This window comes from Tupaia chinensis, unplaced genomic scaffold, assembly GCF_000334495.1.
Source record: "Tupaia chinensis unplaced genomic scaffold, TupChi_1.0 Scaffold000453_1, whole genome shotgun sequence".
NCBI lineage: Eukaryota > Metazoa > Chordata > Mammalia > Scandentia > Tupaiidae > Tupaia > Tupaia belangeri.
The window spans coordinates 1,142,035-1,163,336 of record NW_006159960.1 but is presented as its reverse complement, the minus strand read 5'-3'; the positions used below and the strand labels follow the sequence as shown (position 1 = coordinate 1,163,336).

The window sequence follows — 21,302 nt, the reverse complement described above, 5'->3', positions numbered from 1 at the left end:
AACAGTCTAGAACAGTCTTCCGGCTAATCTCTTTGCTGCCATTTTTCTTTCAACCTCCGTAGCACTGCCTAACTACCAAGCTGACTACACTTCAACCTGAAGCCTTTCAATGGCTCTCCATTGCCCTCTGGAAGGCCTAGGCCCTCTAGTATGGTATGATATGGGCTTCTCAGGCCTGCTCTCTACTTAGCTTTTCAGATTCACATATACTCCCCCAACTCCTCTGTTCTTCCACCCCACCCTGTCTTCTAACCACGATAAAGCACTTGCAGTTCTGTGCTCACCAAACTGTTGATACCCCACATCACTGTTCACGCTGCTCCTCTGCTAAGTGCCTCCCTTGACACCCCCCCACACACTCTTCTGCCTGCCTGCCCTCATCTCTAAAGCCCTCCTCATCATACTCCCTCCCCACTTACAACCATCCAAGCCAGTCCTACTCTTCCCAGACTGATCATCTATCATCTACTCTATTTGCCATGGTGAGTTGATTATTTTCTACTTGGCCTCCACCGTACCCTTCACAAACTTTTATTAAGACCCACATAACCCTTTACTAGACTTCATTTCATATCTGTGTTCTGTCACTAAACAGAAAGATCTAGAGCATGGAGAGTGTGTAAGCAGTAAAGTGTGTCTTGCTGAATGAGTGAATGAGTAACTTCTGACAGAGTGAAAAGGAGAAGGTTTTGTGGAGGTGGCATCTGAAGCATGAGAAGGATAGAGAGGATTCCAAGCAGAGGTAACAGGATGAGCCCAGGTGCTGAGTCAAGACAATCAAGTCTAGGATATGTGGAAGCGATGCCAAGTACTCCACGGAGCAACAGAAATGATACGCCGAGGCCAAATTCAAGAAAGACTGAAGGGTTTAGCAGGGTATCAGCCTTGAAGTCAGCAGGGAGAGGTCATCACGGCTGTGCTTCAGCACATATTTTATGGCACAGACTAGGGAGGGTAAAAAGGTGCCATACCAGCAGAATCCTCATCCAAGTTCCTTTAAGATTTCAAGCAAGAAATCTCTCTCATTACAAATGTGTATGGTCTCGAAAGGGGAGTATCACTATTAACAGAAGTGGGTAACAGAATGACTCGAGAGAAAGAGGGATGCTTTGGGTTTTGAAGGTAACAGATTTGAGATACTGACATAATGAGATTTGGGGAGAAATAGAATTCCTGAATTTGGAGATTAATTCTATATGTATACCTACTGGTTGTCAGAAAAGTCAGGATGTACTTTTGCATAGAAAAAATACATCACGACTTTTCCAATAATCGAACAGATAACTGAGCTGTACATAATAAATTATTTCTGTGACTTGACCATACCTAGATTACAAAACGTAAAGGAGCCAGTCCAAGCGGAAAGAGGTTAACCGACGCTGAATGTAATTTTGAGCTGTATGGTACTCTTAGTGCTCGTGTGTTCATTTAGTCTTGCTTTATGGCAAATGTCATTCTTCATTACAAAAATATTCCATATTTACATAGGATCTGATATTTTACAAACTTCCACATCCTCTTTATTTTTAATGTCGATTTTTAAATCATCCTAACCCTTCACAGTGACCTCATTTTACAGATGAACAAACTAAGCACCAATTTAAAAAAGCTGATTATGGAACCTGAGGCAAAAGGCAGGTCACGTGAACTCGTCATGTGGGTCTTTGATCACTTGCCACTTTTGCGAGCTTACTTTCACCTACGTGCCTGTTTTAATTCCTCATGTCACCTATGAGAGCTGTGTCTGCGTCATGACGATCAGTAACACTAATTTCAAATCTCTACCACCATGAAGGATGTCAGTGAGTTTAAGGGATCATCTGAGTTCCAAGCAGGAGAAGTGAATTACTGGATATTAATGGTTAGAAGGTGGGTATCAAAGAGTGGAGAAAAGTCACTTTTCAGGTGGTTTCATCCACTCAGAGACTGGCCTGGCTTCCACAGAGGGACCACACTGGTGAGATGCCCCACGTTTCATGAAGGATGTGAACCTGTCAAGCTGGTTGTTTTCCCTTAAGCAAACTGCAGCATAGGATCCAGATCTTTGTCAAAGGACAGGATCGTGTGGTTAGGCCTATCAAACTCCTGCTAAGAGAACTAAAATTTGGAGAAGACCCTGTAATAGATATAATTTATCTTTCCACCTCTGGATAATCTAAATTCTACCCTGTAGTCATGCTGGATCACCGGACAGCTGCATTTTGAGAGCATGTTAGTTTATCTTGCTGCCAACTTATCTTTCCAAAAGTGTGTTTTGGTGCTCACATTAGGATTTTATCCAACGTCACTTGGGTATTTACTATAAAATTGCTGTTGAAGTCACTGCCTCCTCCATTACTCATGGACCCTTTTATGAGATATTTCTATCATCATTTAGTAGGAGAAAACTTTGTTCTCATGAGGAAATAGTGTATTTCCTCCTTAAAACCAGAAACTAATTTGCCTACTGTATTCTCTTTTGACAGAAAGGAAGTAATAACCAAATGAGAAGCAAAAGGGCAGCATATAGACATTCTCTTCTGAATTTGTACTTCTGTCATTTGCTGAAAGCAGTCTCAAATCTTTCTTGAAAAACAGTGGATTATAAATTACATAATGGGAGAGTTACACAGACTGAACTGTTTGCTGTAGTTTTTCTTTTTCTTTCCTTTTTTTTTCTTTTTTTTTTTTTTTTTTTTTTTTTTAGGTTTTTGCTATAGGGCACATGTGGTTGGCAGAGCAAGATAGAGAGAGACATGGAGGAGGAAAGTGAGAAATCATCCCCTAGGGGTGGAGGGGGGATGCCCAAGCCACAACCTCTTCTTCTCCAGTCCCCTCTTGAGATTTTGGGCACACATGCACCCAGTGTGGTTTTCCAGCTGCCAGGTCTGGGACTCAAATAGTGGTTGGCCATGTGGGAGTCTAGTACCTTAACCACTACACCACCTGCTGGCCCAGTTTTTCTTGATATATGTAACTGTTGGTTGTTCTAAAGATACACTTAAGTAGACATATTACTCCACAGGAAAAAAAAATTCGTTGTAATCGGTTTTTGGCATATTAAGGGGGATGATTACAACAAATAACTTATTTTTTTTTGTTATGAACAACCATGAACTATTTTATGTCTTTACTTCTAATAATTTGGTTTAAAACCATGAGTTCATATGGATCCATGAATAATCTATTAAAGCAAATCACAATTTAAGTTCCCTTCTTCTTTGAATGCATACACTTTTAGATAGTTGTGCCCCTACCACAATGAACTGGAGGATAAAACAGTTGCCTGTATATTATAAACCAGGACTAGAATTACAAAATGGGGATTAAAATACACTGATCAGAGCAAGCAAAGACACTTTGGTTTGCTAGGTAGTCTTCAACTTTTAAGTTGCTAAACAGCCACACATAATAGATTGATTCTTTTTGTGACTCATGGGTGCAGTTTTTGAAGCTGGTGGACAAAGCTAGATACTAAGATATTTAGATGTTCTGTGGAATTATTAGGTGTTTGTTTGGTTCTGTTTCCAAAGTTCATTTCTTTCATTAGGGAGACAGACAGACAGACATCCCCAGCAGGATCTCCATACCATGATGCAATCCCTCCAGTGTCAGGCAGTCCAGATCACTATCTCTAACACCTGTGCCCTGTGCGTACAGGGAGGCCTCAGTGCATATACCCAGGACCTTCTCCTGCAGGTCCAGGTGCATTGCCACTGTCTGACTCCAGAAGAGAACTGGAAGTACAGAGTCACCTGAGCATATTCAGATCTAAGACACCTCTTTATGTTCTGTGAGATAACCCTGGGATTCGATTGAATGCTAGTTCCATGCTAGAGCTGAGAGAAAACTATTAATACCTCCTAAAAGCTAGGATTTATGAAGCACCCCACGCATTTTCACATGACTTAATTTATGCACTCCCCATAACAACACTGTGGGGTGGGCATTATTCTTACATACACTTCTGCAGAGTGGAAATCTCTACTGTCACAAAGGCAGTAAGGGGCAGCACCTAGCTTTTAGCTGAAGCAGTCTAGCTTGTGAGCACAGTCTTGAAGCACTGTTCCGCTCCTAGAAGAAAACTCCAACTTGGTCTGCAGCTTCCCTCATAGCCACCTCTGTCCAAGGTGGGGTGACCTCCAACACAGTCAGGGAGAGGTTGTTAGGCCACTTGATTTTCTAAAGAATCTGAACTCCAGGAACCAGCAGTTAGCGTAATGGCTATGTCGCTGGACTCCCACGTAGTCGACCGCGGTTCGTGTCCCGGACCCGGTGGCTTAAAACTCACGCCGGGCGCGTGTGCGTGCGTGCCCAAGATCCCGAGAGGAGAATGGAGGAGAAGGGATTGCGGCGTGACCATCCCCCCTGGGGGGTGATTTCTCGCTTTCTGTCTCTGTGTCTCTGTCTGTCTGTCTGGCGAGCGCACGCGCCCTACAGTGAAAATCTCTCAAAAAAAAAAAAAAAAAAAGAATCTGAACTCCAACACTGGTTCCTCTGGTTTACAAACTGAATGGATCTGTCTTTGTCCTTCACAGGCTAATTCTGATTTAAAAACACACCAAAATAAATGTTCTTTGGGTGACTACAAAACTCGTAAGATACTGGCTTACTTTATCTGTGGAAGATACACTTAAATGGTAACATAAAAATCTTCAGATCGGTAATATGATAGTAGTGACAATTTTAATGTCATTTCTAATCTGACTCACTCATGAAAAGGGGTGTAACTCCCTAAATAAAATGTACTTTATTTTAACATAGAACAGTTTGTTCCAGATCATACTTAGTGACCTGATAAACATAAAAAATACCTCCTACTTGTCTATCATCAATAATCATTAATCAAAATGATATAATGATCTTAGAGATTGCCTTCACTGTTCGTTTCAAAAAACTTCTAAAAGTTCCTGTAGATCTCTGGAAAAGAAGAACTTTAAAAATCTTTGACACCTATCCAATACTTTGCAATGATTCTCAGCACTACATTATTAACCACATGCAAGAAAAAAATGTTTGGATGATAATGTTAAGAATTTTACATATATTCCTTTACATAAGGTTTCAATTTCTAATATTATTAGGCAACCACTTGCTAAAAAAAAAAAAAAAAAACCCACAAAATTATGATTAAATTGAGGGTGTTAGGTTTCTGTTTATTACATTAAATCGTAGAAATAATCCCAAGATCAATAGCTATTATAACATAAATAAAAATAAAAGGCAAAAAAAGCACTTCACAGCTTACATTATCTCTGAAGATTTATTAAGTTTGCAATACCTTCTATTTGTTTATAAAAAAGTGTATTTTGTTGCTTTTTAAAAAATTATTTTATGTAACATATTAAACATAAAGCAAAAAATAAAGCCCTAAAGTACAACACCCTCTATAAAATCAGAACAGAAAACTATTTCGGATGCTTCAGAGAAATTTAAATAGCAACACAGAAACACTTAAACAAGAGAGTGTATAAAGTAAAAATAAAATGGATCCCCTAAAACATTACTAAAAGATTATAAAGTCATAAATAATATGGAAATTAATGAACATTTGTTTTCAATAAAGTGGAGAGAATACGAATATATTTTGATCTATATTATTTCTAAGGGAAAAAAAATCAAAGCAAATAGGTTGATAGCAGAAAAATTAAGAAGAAGAGGGTGTTAACAGTCATTGTTGTCAGGGTGATAACCCAATTACAGATCAAGTTCAGTCACGCACAGGTAATAACAATAGGGCTCTTTGTGCATTATAGCTCTAGGTCACTAACACAATTCTCAACAGAATAATAAAGACTAGTGCTATTGGTAATGTTTCTTTCTCGCCCCCATCTTAATCCCTAGGAGACCAATTATGTTATATCAGCCTCCCAGATATACCCAATTTCCATCTACCCAAGGACACATTTTAGCACCCCAAAGTGGGTCTAATACATTAAAGTATGCTGCATTTTGGAGCTTTAGATATTTATACAAAATGATTAGGTGTAGGCAACGTGCACACCAAAGTGTCAGTTGTGATTGACTTGGGGGTGGATGGAAAGGGGAAAAGAAAGTCATCGTCCACAGATATAAGGTAATGTAATGTCCGTATTTCACAACTGAAGATCATTCTGTGTCTTCTGAAAGCTGTGAAAGTCTTACAAAAAGTTGCATGGTTTTAGAGGATCCCACAGGATAGATGAAATACAGGGCACTATTTTGGATTCACGTCTTCAAGGAGCAAGTCCCCAGTGTCACTTCAGAAGCATAGGTGAAAAAAAGGGCCTGCTTAAATATAATTTTTAAACAAAAATGGAACAGTCAAAGCTTAAAGAGCTAATCCTATGGAACTCCTAATAAGGTGCCAATTCATATTATAAATGATGAGAATATCAAACTTACTAAAACAATTTTTAGGAAGGAAAATCAAAGTTATCAAAGCATCGAGATAATCATGCTAAGTTAGCTTTAATAATGATATATTACTTATATATAATTAATATTATTTATAATATTTATATATTATAGGGACTGCAGACATCTTCACATGGATTTGCCTTCAAACATTATTAGGAAGAATCTTCCAACACCAACTCAAGTAATATTGGTTAATTTCTAGTAGCAACTCCTAAGAACTTACCTAGTTCAATTATAATTTGTGAAACCAGCAACTACAAAATTATTTAGACTGTTCAACTGAATCAAAAGTTATATAAACTTAGTTTAACTTCAAAAACTGTAAACATAAATTCTATCTGACACTTTCCTCTTGTTTTTTTTTCTTATTTACATAAATCAGCCAGAACAAAGGTCATATTTTTTGTTACTGACTCAACTTTTTTAAACATCTTCTTTAAACATATTCTGAATGTAATAATAAACAAAAATTATTTTTAAATGTTAGGTTAAAAAAAAAATCAGACCTTAAATTTAAAACTGCCTTTTACTAGTTCCCTTTCCTTAATGTTGGTCACTTAGAAAATAAAACAGTAGTAAAACAATGACAAACTGTAATATTTTTTTCTTCGTATATTACGCATCAAGACACCTGTTATCTTATTTGAGATATATAGAGTAGCATGTACATATACTTATGTGTAAAAATAATTCCTACCCTTCCACAAAGTTCCCTAATCCGTTCAATGCCACATGACCCTCTGAGTCATCACAAACCCAGTGTCCTAAGCAAATAACTAATCATGCCCCTGTCCCTGCCACGGTACCCTACCCATCTAGGGGAAGAGATTCAAGTTAAAGATGGCGCGTGAAAGGAACATAACAGAGAAGAGAAAAATGAAGAACTGGTAAGTCTAAAGGGTAGAAATCATGAATCACTCCGTGAAACACCCAAGAGTCTACTTCGGATGGTGCGTTCCAACAGCACAGCAGGCGGATATGGTGAGGTGAGGACACCCTGAACGCAAGGATTTGTTCTAACTGCTGTCTGGAGTTCTCCTGGCTCACATCGAAAATGAGAATTTTCTTTCCTTAACAGGAAAGTTGTTGAATAGATTAAAGAAAATTATTTCAAACATTGAAAAAGAGTTCATATTACCGTTATATTCAAAGCCACATAAAAATATCACATAATACTCTCCAATAGCCTGTAAGTATTTGAAACTGGTTTAGTTAGTTCATATAAAATCGACCATGGGGGGGGGGGGGACGAAAAAGTGCTAGGGGCGGAGGGGGGAACCTGTATTTTTTAGTCCTTGTATTAGATTTTAAGTACTCTAGAAATTCAAGGCTTTTCTTTTCTTAAGAATGATAAAAATGGTGCTGGAAATTCTTAGGTATTTGAGAGAAGCAGCAGGGTGGACGCTGTCAGGCTGTACTGCTCAACTCTTCCAGGAAAGGCCAGAATGGGAAGGAACAACCCACCCCTCCCATCTTCCATTTCTCTAACTTAAATAAAATTAAAAAGGAGGTGGGGGGAGGGGGGAGGCATTGTCCAATAAGAAAGAAGGCCAAAAAATAAAAAGTTAAGCCCAAATAAGTTTATTATCATTTATCAGGTTAAAGTTTTTGAGGTTTAATTCATTTTCTATTTGTCCTTTGATTGAATGTGATCTTTCAGGTGAATATTTTAAAGAATAATTTCTATGTTTGAGATGTAATATCATTAACTGACTTTTAATTAAAAAACAAATACTTTTCTATCTGTGGGCCAGAGGGCTAAAGCCACAAAACAAACTGAAACTTAATATATTAAGACAAAAGGCACATGAAGTAAATGTGAAACTGGTCAGTAGGTTAGTAATTCTGATTTTCATATCAATTTGCCTTTTTTTACCTATAAAAAGCAGCCACTGAGACTTACTGAATTGGCGAGTTTTCAAAATACAATTGGAAGATCACAATTATTGAGTCTTCCGAGTCTTTCTTATTTACAATAAATTAATAATTACTATTCAATGAAAACACATCTGCAATAACAGATCAGATTATTAAGCACTGTTATAACATAGCTTACTTTATTAAAAAGGTTTTAACCATTATTCTGATGTTTTATAGGTGCTTACATTTTTTTTCACTCAAAGTACTATTTTTAAGACTTCAATTTAATTTCTCCCTGATCTCTTTTCACAAACCAAGATCACCTTTATCCCCCCTCCTTTGTTTCCATTTTTAACACTTTCATCATCTGCAAACCCTATATTCTATTTTACAGAAATTTGTTCTAAACCTATATGTTCAAACCTAAAATGAAATCTGTCAGAAGTAGCCACTGGGACAAACATTTTAATTCAACCTTTCCTGTGTCTTCTCTATTTAAATAGGAAGTTTTAGTTATTTAATTAATTAATTAATTACTTTTAATTTGAACAGAAAGAGACACATACAGAGAGAGAAGGAAAGTGAGAAAGCAAGCCACCAGGTCTGGGACTTGAAACTGTGGTTGGCCCTGTGGGAGTGCCCAGCACCTTAACCACCATGCCACCTGCTGGTCCCTGAAACTAGCAAGTTTTAATAATAAATAATACATTTTTGAAGAGACAACATTTATATGAAATGGTCCAGATTTTTAAAGGTAATCTATCAATTAAGAAGAATTAACTCATTATCTAGTCCCATTTTTATAATTTTCTAAATAATTATCAATATAACTAGTCCCTACTTTTTCTTACTTAGAGTCTCATGAGATCCCTTAGTAAACAAATGCGTAATTTTGATAACTACTCCAGTGTCTCTTAAAGAAATGAAATCCTGAAACTGAAGGGAAGTACTCTATTTCTCTGATTTCCCAGGATATGGATGCTGAACATGTTCAAAACAATGTTCATGTAAAAGAATTTTTTAAAAATCGATGTAGAAAGCACTACCAATTAAAGAAAATGATCATATCTTCTGACTGATCTTTTGAGTAATTTTCTACCTTACAAGGTGGAGAGTTCTTTGAGGAAGTATCTATCACTCATTCGACTGTCATTTAGTGGTCTGCCCATTCCTTTCAAAAACATATTCCTTTAATCTTACTCCTTCATCACCTTGTTCCCTCCATTGGTCAGTCAATTCTCAACCCTTTTTAGATGCATCAGGACCTGGAGAGAGACAGATGAAAAGCAGGGCTGCTGCTCTCCAGGAGCAGGAGGTTGCCAGTCAGGTACACAGAAGTGACTGCCACAGAGCGGCTGCAAGGGCAGGGGCCACAGGAGAGAGGAAAGGCAGCCACGGAGAGCCACAGGCCGATGGTGTTCATGCCAGCTTTTAAAGGAGAGAAGGAACTTGTCTAGTAAAAACAGTGGACTCGTGGTTAAGAGAGCCAAGCCCTACTTGGAGAACAATGGCTCGAGCCCTGGCCTAGAAGCTTAAAAGTACACTGGGTGCCATGTGCATGCATGCCCAAATCTAGACAAGAAGGAAAAATGGAGGAAAAGGGATTATGACATGACCAGGGCTCACTGGAAGGTGAGCCGTCTCTCACTTTCTCTGTCTCTCTCTGGCAAGTGCATGCACCCTCTGGCAATTAAAAATAAATAAATAAACAGGGCAAGTATTTCAGAAAGAGGAAAAGGAACCAGTGAAGAATGGAAATTCATGCAACTTCTTGGAGAATTTGCTTTGATAGTTAGGGACAGAGAGTGTCCTGTTATCAGTAACCCTTGAGGGATAAGCCCAGGTCAAATGATGGCGGGCCTTCTGAATCATAATTCTCTGTATGAAGTAAATGTTCAATAAATGTTTGCTACCTGTCACCAACATACCAAGGTTAGGTTAAACTAAGAGACATCTAATTGGAAATATCTTATCTTTTTAACTCAAGATTTTTGCTAAATACAGCAATTCCCCACAAGTGCAGGAATGAGATCATTACTAGAAATGGAAAGAGACAGCCAAAAAATGTCAAAAATATTTGTGTAAGTCACGAAGTATACATTTCCTATCACTCATGTGTGGCTGAACTATTTCAATCTGAAACTATAATCAATTGTACAAAATTAACAACAGCACAACTCAAAAGGAAAGGTTTGACCAAGAACAAGCTTGTTTTTCCAAAGTATACTACTTCTCATTCTTGGTTTTAAATGATTATCTGTAGCTATGATTTAGAATATAACATGGGAAATAAAAAAAAAAATTTAAAACTGAGTTCCTCCAAATGCAATGACTGTCTAGAAATAACTCCTGGAGGGCTCCTTGGGATTCTCAGTGACAGAGGCCAGCTGGTAGGCAAAGGTAGTACTGAAATATTCCCTCAGAGGTAACCTCCAAAACCTCCCAGTAGCTAATCAAATCTGGAAGACTCTCAAACAGGTATCTGGTAAATTAATTTGCTTAAAATTTATATTTCTCAAATAGCTACAGAGTCTGTTACCATTTTGGCTATAGAACTGACACTTCCTGAAGTCTTTTAATTACGAAAGAAAGTATACTGAAAAGCTTTATACTTCATTTTTCCACTGCTTCCTATTTGGTGCCATATTAAAACAAATTAAATAGCAATTTGGATTTAAAAAAAAATCTAAAGATCCTTTTTTATCATTATGGCAACACCAAATCTGTTCAGGTTTTTGTTTGTTTTCCTTTTCTTACTTTTTTTTCCTACTTAAGGAGAGAAAATATTTATTAGCCCATTTGCATTTCAAAGCTTTTGTTCTGAGAACTCTTGTACATAACTGAGCAGATTAAAGTAACACTGTTATATAGTCTTCATATTTCTCATATGCATTTCTTTGGTAAGAATTAGTTTCCATGTGTACTGAGATAAGATAGCTTTCTATTTCATCAAGGCATGACAACAGATTTCGCCACTCTGAGGAACTGCACTGTCTTTTTTGGAAAAGTACACCATACAACGTGCTTTGCTTTATAGCTCTTTTCCAACCTGAGAACTAGATAGAGTGAAGTAAAAAGTAGAATCTATTTTCCTTTCCCAACTCGAAGACCTTCTATCTGGGCCAGACTTTGATATTTGCCCCTTGGCTGAGAATCCGCATATCCAACTTCACACCTAGCTGCAGTGAAGTAGCCCTGCAGGCAGGCCGACTTCAACGAACCACTAGTGGTATCATCATTAAAATCCTGCGGAAGGTCACCATGGTAAACGGCTGCTTAATGTCACCATGGTAACCGCCTGCTGAGGCTTCACTGCTGCACTCGGCATCTCCTAATCAGCTACCATGTGAAATGCAAATTCAGACAGTCTGAAAATTAGTCAAGAAGAATAGGGGATGAGGATGCAGATATGTGAAATATTCATGCGCTTCATGGAAAAAAGAAGACAGCATGAATGACACAACAAAGAAGGGCCCCTGACACCATTGCTATCGTTTTGCATTATTGTTCACACCCTACTGTATTTCCAGGCCTACAGTTCTGAAGTTGGTTTTGTGAAATGCCATATTTATAGACTCTACCCAAAATAGTAATTAAAAATGGCTAACATAATAGCATTAACATCAAATAAAGATCATACTTCTAAATGATCATCACTGCCTTGTAAGAGCTTATTCTAATTACCTGAATGCAAATGCTATAAAGCAAAAAATCCAGACATCATTGATTATCAGTATCAAAACTACTAGAAGAAAAAGTACTTATTACGTCCTAGAGACACAAATGCTTTCCATATGGTGAAAATTCTTTAGAGATATTTATTATTCAAGTTACACAGACTTAAATCTCCTTACATAATACGAAGACTGAATGCTGTTCATTCCACAATAGAAAGACTGACAAGACTATCTAATAAGTGAGCATTATAATTGTTTTATATTTTTTCTTTGCTCCTTTCCATTTTCCTGGGGCAAAAAATCTGTTGTTCATGAGAAGCTGAGCTGCCCTGACTCAAGGCGGTGTTTTCTTTGGGGAGGTCCCCAATGAGCCTGGCAAAAAGAGCTTAGAGGAACACATCTCAGTTGACCTGAGACACTTCTCTGCACACCTCCTCCTTATACACTGGCAACATCACCATGCATTAGGCTGACATGGGAGATTGTTTTGTTCACTGGAAATCTGGATGTTGGGTAGAACCAAAACAACTTATTTCTATGGGTTACTAAAGCAATCAGGGTTTCAGACTCAGGTTGTTTTTTATTTATTTATTTTTGTTTTTATAAGAGAATTTTGCTATAGGGCGTGTGCACTTGCTAGAGAGAGAGACAAGAGATACAGAGAGACAGAGAGCAAGAAATCACCCTCTGGGGGTATGGCCATGCTGCAATCTCTTCTCATCCATTCTCCTCTTTGGATCTCAGGCACACACGTGCTCAGAATGAATTTTAAGTCACCTGGTCTGGAACTGGAACCACGTGGGAGTCCAGCAACCTAACCCTAACACCATTTGCTGGTCCCCAGACTCAGGTCTTACTAGGGTGAAGTCTTCTAAAATTTTCAATTGTATCCAATGTACTCTTTTAACATATCTATGATAATAACCTCAAAACGTTCCCTCCAAGGAACCTGACTGCAGCAGTTGAGTGGTGACAGAACAGACGTCGTCAAAGAAGGCAAGGTAAAGCTTAAGGAATAAGGTTCTGAGACGCAAAGCTAAGAGATGTAAGTTTCAACTCTTAGAAAACATGGATGAGAGGGAAGTCGCGCCAAGATAGAAAGTTACATGGCTTGATGGTCTGAGATCCTGCAGAGTGAGGAGTCAGCCCAATTAAGAGGGGCCACTGGACATGTGCATGAACTTAAGCCTGGGTCTAGCATTAATTCTGCCTTTGGCTGCGTTGAGTGCACTGTAAAGTCAGCTACTATTCTTATCACACCTAGGAAGTGGCCAATTTTACACCACATGCTGTGTTGTGTTCCACTCTGCATGGAGAATTGCAGAGTCAACTCTTTAAACAGCAAGTGTCCAAGAGAATGAAAACAGCATGAAGAGAGCTGTCTCTGCCACCTCTACTACTCACTTGTATTTCTGCAGAAAGGAAAATTTCCTAGTAAAATAGAAACATTAGCAATACGAATAACAGCTGAACGCATGGACTGTAAATGACTTACTTCCTCTGAATAGTGATCTGAAGGAAGAGGCGGGTAGTCACACTGTTCTATCTTCTTACACAGAGAGTATAGATTCATCTTGTCGCCGTAGAAAGGACTCTGTAATGCAGCCATCTGTAAAATGCTCCCAATGAAACTGATATAGTTACATGGTAACCTTAAAGATGATTTCATTGAGTATATTCCACTGGGGTGGAAAATAATTACAAATACTTTAAATATAGTTATCTGAGCACTACGATTTTACGAATGTCTCTTTCCAATAATTTTTCAGTAGGCGCTAAAACTCATTTTAACTTTTGGTTATTTTTCTCCATATTTAGAATTTCCTAAAATAAATCATTAGCATATTTCTTATACATACATACACACACACATATATATATAGACACACACATATATGTTGCATACATGAAACATTAAAAAGTATTTAAAAAAAGTTAAGAACTTTAAAACTCTATAAATAGAATGCCATTAAAAATACTAGCAAATAATAAAACAGACACCACTCATGTAACGGTTCAAATAAAACACAAAATTGAAGCTAAAAAACCTATAACCTAGCAATGGTTTAGAGAATAGAATGTACCACATTTTATCCTGCATAATAATTTCTATAGAGGAAGGTTATCATAAGAAAAAAAGTCTTTCCAACTGGATATTATATCTGATCCTCAAATCGTTTATAATGAAATAGAACTCCTTTTCTTTTGATAACATCTCCAAAACACTAAAGCTGTTCAAAGGCTCAACGAATCATAGCTGCAATTCAAGGGCCTCCAAATGAGAATTTTATGCAGAAAAACACAAGTCAGAGGATGAGAAAGTCTGAAAAAAAAAAAGACATTATTGAATTTAAATTCATTTTAAGACGAGACTCTAACTTGACATTTAAAGTGCAAGTAAGTACTGTGGTAAGCAGGGTTACAAACTAAAAATTCAATTTAAAATGTTCGCATCCTGTTCAAAACCTTCTAAATCTTTGAACCGCAGCAACGAGAATACAACACGGAGTGCCAGGCTGCCCCAAAGTCAGTCACCCTTTTCTACATGTGCTAATAAGTTTGATTTTGGAAGGACAATGTGTACATTCCCCAGACAGGCAGAGTGTGTGTGAAACACGCTGGTCCATGCTGTGCTACTCAGTGAGCGTCAGCGGGGACAGGACAAGCTGAAAATGGCTCTCATCTGTCTTCTGTGCTCCAGACAGAGCTTTAACTCCTTCAGGGCCTTAACGGGGAAGGGATAGGACTGGAAATCCAACCCAGAAAGTAGCCTGACAAATTTCAACCTCGCCTACATTTTATAGAAAACCTACAAAAACAGCTACAGAACCACCTTATAAATAATGAAGAGAAAAAGCCAAAAAAAAAAAAAAAAAAAAAGAAACCCAGATTTGAATGCCTCTAAATAAAACACTCCATCTGAGAGGACATTTCTAATAGAGGAACTACAATAATAATAATAATAATCATGGTTTGTGTTTAAAATACAAGGACATTTTATAATAGAGTATTAAAAATGCCACCTTAAAAATACATAGTACATATAAACAGTAGTTGCTCTATGTTTGCAAAACCCTAAGTTGATGTACATATATTCATTATCATATGCTAGGAGTTCATTATAGTACTTTTGTCTCAATACTGCAGAGTGTTAAAAAAAAAAATCTGAATGTCCCCTAAGGAGTTAAACAGGAATAGTATATTTTCATGCATCTCCTGCTTTGACAGATGAAAAATGTCAACTGTCCTGTTTTTATTTTCAAGCTTTTGCACTATTCATCTGGTTCATTAGTGCATCTCGATGCTGCCCCTGACAGCTGCTCGCCCTCTCCTCCCAGCAGCTGAATTTTTCAGGCTAATTTGATCCTCCACACTGAGACGATCGCTAGAATGATTGACTTGCTCCCTGACCTCCAGGGTCTGACTTTCCTGATTAGTATTCTGGGGGTGTCGGAGGGACGAAAGCCCACTGTCTGTCTTCGGGGCTGGTGGCAGCTCTCTTTTTTTTTGAACTGTAAGCCACCAACCTCCAACCCTGCAAGGATGCAATTGCTGCACCGAACAATAAAGGAAATGTGTAAAACCTACTTTTCCATGTAAAGGTCCATGTAGCAAAAGCACAGCATCTTGATTTTAATTAGTAAAGTCTACTTTGTTGCATATCAATTAAAACTGTACTGCTAGGTTTTTTTTTTTTTTTTGAGGTTTCAGGAATATTTGAAAGTCTAATTTTCTGAGTTTAAAATACATTTTCAAAAAAGGCTTCCTACTTCCTCATAGTTAATAATAATTCCTTAGTGGGATACAATGTAAAATAGCTATGTGATGTTATGGCCAATTTTTTTTTTAAAGCTAAATTGCTGGGTATTTCTATTAACATTATATTGAAATGTAACTGAAAGGAGACAGAACATAAAGGTAAATTAAAGATTTGGGAAATTCCAGTTCTTCCAAAAGACTTGAATGGAGTAATCGAGAAAAATGGATTGAGATGAAAACGAATGCTAGCATGATAAATACTGTACCTTGTGGGTACAACGCAGAGAACCCATGTACGTAGTAGTGCCCAAAAAATAATTTTTATTTCGGTGATTATTTTAAGTACACATAAAAATGAGAGACTACCTCTCAAAGGCAAATTCAGAATGTGATAAACGACTGCAGTTTTGACATATGAGAGTCTGCAAGTCCTAGAAGAATTATGTGAATTCTCCCCAAATAACACTGATTGCCTTCATAGCAGTTTTTCTTTTTCATTGCTAAATTTAATCTCATTACTGGAAACCAATTTGCTATTTACTTTTAGGTATTTAATGGGAAATGTTGCTTTCATAATATCAGACTATGACTTGAGGACATCTAAGGCTACCAAATTAAATATATTTGACATGTACAATGTGACTAACTTTCAAACATTACAGTAACTTAATATAATCAAACTAGTTCTTTTCAACGTTGTATCGAATTATTAGCAGAATGTAATATAGTAAGCATAATTCTCGTCATCTCATGTACATATATAAAACATATTTTGTTATATCCCTGTTTAATTTTTCATAATAAAAAGTATCCCAGGGATGAGTTTATTTAAGAACATTTAAAAATCCTTTCACTTTAAGTAGTCACTTTAGTAGGAAGAACAAAGCAAGTAATTTTAGGTTTTTTAAATTAATGAAATTTAAATCTACAATCAGTAAAATATAATAATAAAAGATGATATATCCTTAAAAAAATCAAACAAAACCTCCTGATGCTCCACCCCTACGCAATGGCAGTACGATTAAAACGAAGGGCCTCATTATGTATTTAAGTCAGGAGGGCAAGAGACACAAAATACGGAGTTAGAAACACATTGGTTTCCACCCATTCACTTTAGATCTCTTTTACACACATCAAGACATGAAAATGATCCCATATATTATGTTTCTTTACTTTATTAAAGGCTACTTAGATGTAGACTAATTTTAAGTTAATAGCTCTGACTCAAAGCCTATAGTCTTTGGAAAATTATCATTTAATTAAAAAATAAAATTACAGAAGTCACTAGTTTGAGATGCTCTTTGATAACCACTATCCATAACATTGACATAAAATGTGTTGATAATATGCTTTCTTCCATCCATCCGAATTATTACATTGCAGTATTTCCAGAGCCTCTACCTACAGGATCCATAAATTATCATCAGAACAGAAGAGTATTTCACTGAGCTTTACCAATTCAAATGGTTAATCGTGGAAAACAGATAAAAGAATTATCTATTGACATATTAACTACCCTTACAGTTGAATTGTACCTATGTAAAAAGTGAAACAAAATATTGATAGAAATATTTATGATAATTCCTGTTTTAAGTCCATTCCATCATACTTCTCCTTACAATGCATGGAAAAGCAAGTTTTTTATACACGTCCAAATACATACTTCTGTAAGTGCAAGAAATGTAGAGAAGCTTTATATTAATAGAAGTTAACACTTAAAAAAATAAAATACTCATCAAAAGGACAGTTATATTAGAGGAAATAAATACATAGAAATGTACAGTTATTAAGTTCTACTGTAAAAATAGTTACTAACCCAATGAATTAATTCTTCATAATTAAAAGGCTGATTTTTAAACATCACCCAGAGAAAAATAAGTATATACTATAAGGATAAGAGAAATGTAGTAAGTAGAAATGTATCAATAACATGAAATTTATCAGCATTACCTACCTCATACAGAAGACAGCCAAGAGACCAGATGTCAGATTTGAAGTTGTATCCATTTTCATGTATTCGCTCTGGAGACATGTAATAAGGTGTACCCACTGCAAAAAAAAAAAAATTAAAAAATAAAAAGAAGTATAAAGATGATGCAGCTGTGATAAGAAATTACAGAATTTTGGATTGAAAATGTCACTGAAATAATTCATTAGGATCAGAAAATTGTGAGAATACGCAAAACTTTTTACTTTCTTCTTTACATCTTGACCATTAAACAACACGTTAACATCTAGGCTCTATTAAAAAGAGGGTGGTGGGTTAAACTTCATTTCCTTTTGATCAATCCAGAGAGAATCTAGGGAGAATCTAAAGGCAAAAGGAAAAAAATAAATCTAACAAGAAAACCTAGTTATGTTATTTCTGTTGGCTTTATTTCTTTATTTTTTAAAAAAACATGTCTTGTATATCCCAAATAATTATTCATGATAATATAATAATTTAAAAAACAATATCATGTCACAATTAAGTAGTGTACATATAAATGAATCATACTTTTAGCTTTTACAGAAGTAACTATAGTTCTTAACAAATGATAGAACCGGCAACATTTGGTGCCTTAGTTACTCCCATTTTAGAACTAATAGAACAGACTTTTGTAAATCAGAGAGTTACATAACGACATAGATGAAAGGATGCCAACATGGCTGGAAAAATGTCAGTTACTGCTACAACTGAGACCTTTTCAGAGACGTGATCTCCAGCTAATTTGGGGTTGCTTGTTCAGATGTGGTAATGCTTTTTTCTCTTTTCTTCTATAAGCATTTTAGAAAATGCTCTTTCTTCTCTATTCAATCATGCTTAAAGTAAACAAAGGTATATACCTTACATTTTGGGGTGTAAAAACATTTAAGTGACTTTCAAAGTGAACATCTTTCATCTTAACCTTAGATGGCTATTATTTCATTAGCATTAGCCTAAAGCTTTTTGCCAGATAGAAAAATCAAAGTCTGAGGACAACATTTAGGAATCTTATTTACCTGAGGCAAGAGCTACTGAAAGCACACTGCTACTCATGGAGAAACGCGCATTCTCCTTTTTCTATTAATTTCCAAAACTCCCCAGGAATTTACTGTAGACCTTAATGAGCCTTATTCATAATACTGAAGAGGGGTCTTTAGTAAGAAGCAACAGAAAAAGTCCCACCAATTATCAAAGCACTATCTTCAGAGGTAGGGGTCAGTTTTCCGAAAGAATGAAGTTATAACCTAGTAGCTGTCTGTGGAAATGACACTGTGCTGAAGGTGAAAACATCATGAATTGCGTATCCAAGAAACCCTACCTGTACCGGGATCTGTTTTCACTACATAATGGCTAATCCGAGACAGAATGAATGAAAGGGAAGCACTCATCAAAGTGAAAGAGAAAAGTGAAAAAGAAAAAAAAGTATGCAAACGAGATGCAAATTTAAATAAAAAATGAATGCTTTGGGTGTGAAATGAATGAGATCAGCTTTAAGATGTAAATGATTGAATTGCAGCTTTTATTTTGGAACACAAACAGGTAAATCTGCCAATGTCTGGAGTGTCAAAAAAGCAAAGAAACCCGTAGAAAATAATTCAGTTTTCAAGAATTTTTATCAACAATTGCACAAAATAAACTCAAGCTGTCTAGCTTTGGGAGTTCTAACTGCTTCCACTTGCGGTCTGCATAAGCGACACCAATTATTGGCAGTATTTACAGGCTCTCTCCATCTCAGGAAGGATGGAAGGTGTAGCTGGCATAATAAACGGGCGCCCGGTTTCCGGACGTAAAGCAAGTGACTGGCAGTGAGGAATGTGCGGGGAGAGCCTCCGCGGAATCCACAGGGGCAGCTGAAAACACTGAGGCTTGAAGGTTCAGAGTTTACCAAAAGCAAAGGTAATTTTAACCAGTAGTTCTGGGAAACCTGCTGATACATTAGGGGTTTGAGATGAGTGTGAAAGATTGATGATAGGGAAAAGGAAGAACAAATGCTAGCATTTTACAGAGATTAGCCCCAGCATAACACCTTAACTGCAACACACACTGAACTCACCAACCACCCAAGTGAAGGAAGCAGAGGGAAAGAATGATCAGGAACTCCACTCAATGAAACTTTAAAGGTAAAAAAATACTAATGTACAAAAACGCCTTCGTAGTGAGCTGCTGGAGGTCATTACAGAAAGTTACTCAGGTCACACTGCTTTAAACTTGGACACTGATGCTTCGGCATGTTTTAAGTAACACTTTTTTTCCCCCTAATTATGCTTGTTTTATTTCAGAATTCAAATGACTTACTTTGAATATGCATTAAATGTAAAGCTAAGGGTACTCACCTCTTTGATAGAGACACTTCCAAAAGAGTCATGACACAAGCAGAAGAGCAAAGTGTGTATTGTGTGCTCCCATAACTAACGGTAAATTCATAATTAACTGCTGCGCGCAGGACTGGGAGGGAAGTCCTACCATCTCCCTTGACATGCTCCTAGTGTGTCCCTCCGGTCTGGACCTGGGTCTGGACCTGGGTTCTTCCCTGACTGACCTGAGCAAAGAGGTTCAGCCCCAGCACATGCTCCTATCCGCCCTTACCTCTCTACCGAACAGTGAGGCCGGAAGTCAGGGGCTCAGAAAACTACATAATACATGTAAATGCAGTGTTATGTTTTCAATACTACAAACGTAATGAAGATATAGTTATGGTATAAAAACCTCTTCTGTTTAAATCCATGACAGCTGTGCCTATTACTCTTGCCTCAAGATCATTGTGACTTATTTTAATAGCTGTACAAGAAAAGAGAGAGTTAGGGAGTGATATGATTAGACATCAAAACGATCATTGCAAATTATACTATGCATTAAGGAGCGTGAAGTCTGCGAGTCCACTGATTGTAAAAGAATCTGTAGTCGTAGGTAAGATGAGAATACATTTTGCAACAACAGTTACTTATGCCATTTTAACCTCCTGCCTGAATAAAAGTGATTAAGAAGAGGAAGGCAAAAAATAGAAAGAATGACGTTAGGGGAAAATTGCCAACAACTGAAAATGCTATCTGACCTTTTAAAATCTTTATTGAAATTATATTAGCGTATACTAAGGCAGTAACTCAAAAGTAAAAACGCTTTCACTACATTATTGGACTTATTCCAGCTTTGTGAGAAAAGTTGTACGAGATGATATATTTCTCAAGCAATAAATACATCCTAAAATTTATCCTGAATAAAATAAAGACTCATGTCAGAAGTTCTACAGTATGTTTAAGAGAACCAAAAAATTCCAACATGCTGCTATTATGGAAGCTATGACTATATTGATTAATAACTTTCATGTCATCAGTACAGGCTATTCGCATAATTTCTTCAAGAGTTTAACTGCAAATTTAACACTATCATCTCTGCAAAGACTCGAAAGAAAAGATAACAACAGAATGACTAGAGGAGCATTTTCATATATAGTTAGATGGCTTGCTGTTTTATTGTTTGTTTTGGTTTAGGTTTTTGCTGTAGGGCAAAGTGGGCTTGCCAGAGAGAGAGACACACACACACACAGAGAGAAAGCAAGAAATCACCTCCCAGAGGGGCATGGCCACACCGCAATCCCTTCTCCTCCATTCTCCTATGAGATTTTTTTTTTTTTTTTTGGGGGGATTTTTCTTTTCGGGCGCTGG

At 36.9% G+C, this 21,302-nt stretch overlaps 1 protein-coding gene across 2 annotated transcripts in view; it reads right to left on the bottom strand.

The window, feature by feature from the left end:
• The window catches only part of NEK7 (NIMA related kinase 7), a 96,150-nt gene that overhangs the window by 6,334 nt on the left and 68,514 nt on the right, over positions 1-21,302 (bottom strand). For both annotated transcript variants that reach the window (XM_006155437.3, XM_014590485.2), the window contains 2 exons: positions 17,629-17,723; positions 13,411-13,524 (listed from right to left, as the gene is read on the bottom strand). In XM_006155437.3, coding sequence (XP_006155499.1) covers positions 13,411-13,524; positions 17,629-17,723 — 209 coding nt within the window. The remainder of the gene's footprint in view (positions 1-13,410; positions 13,525-17,628; positions 17,724-21,302) is intronic.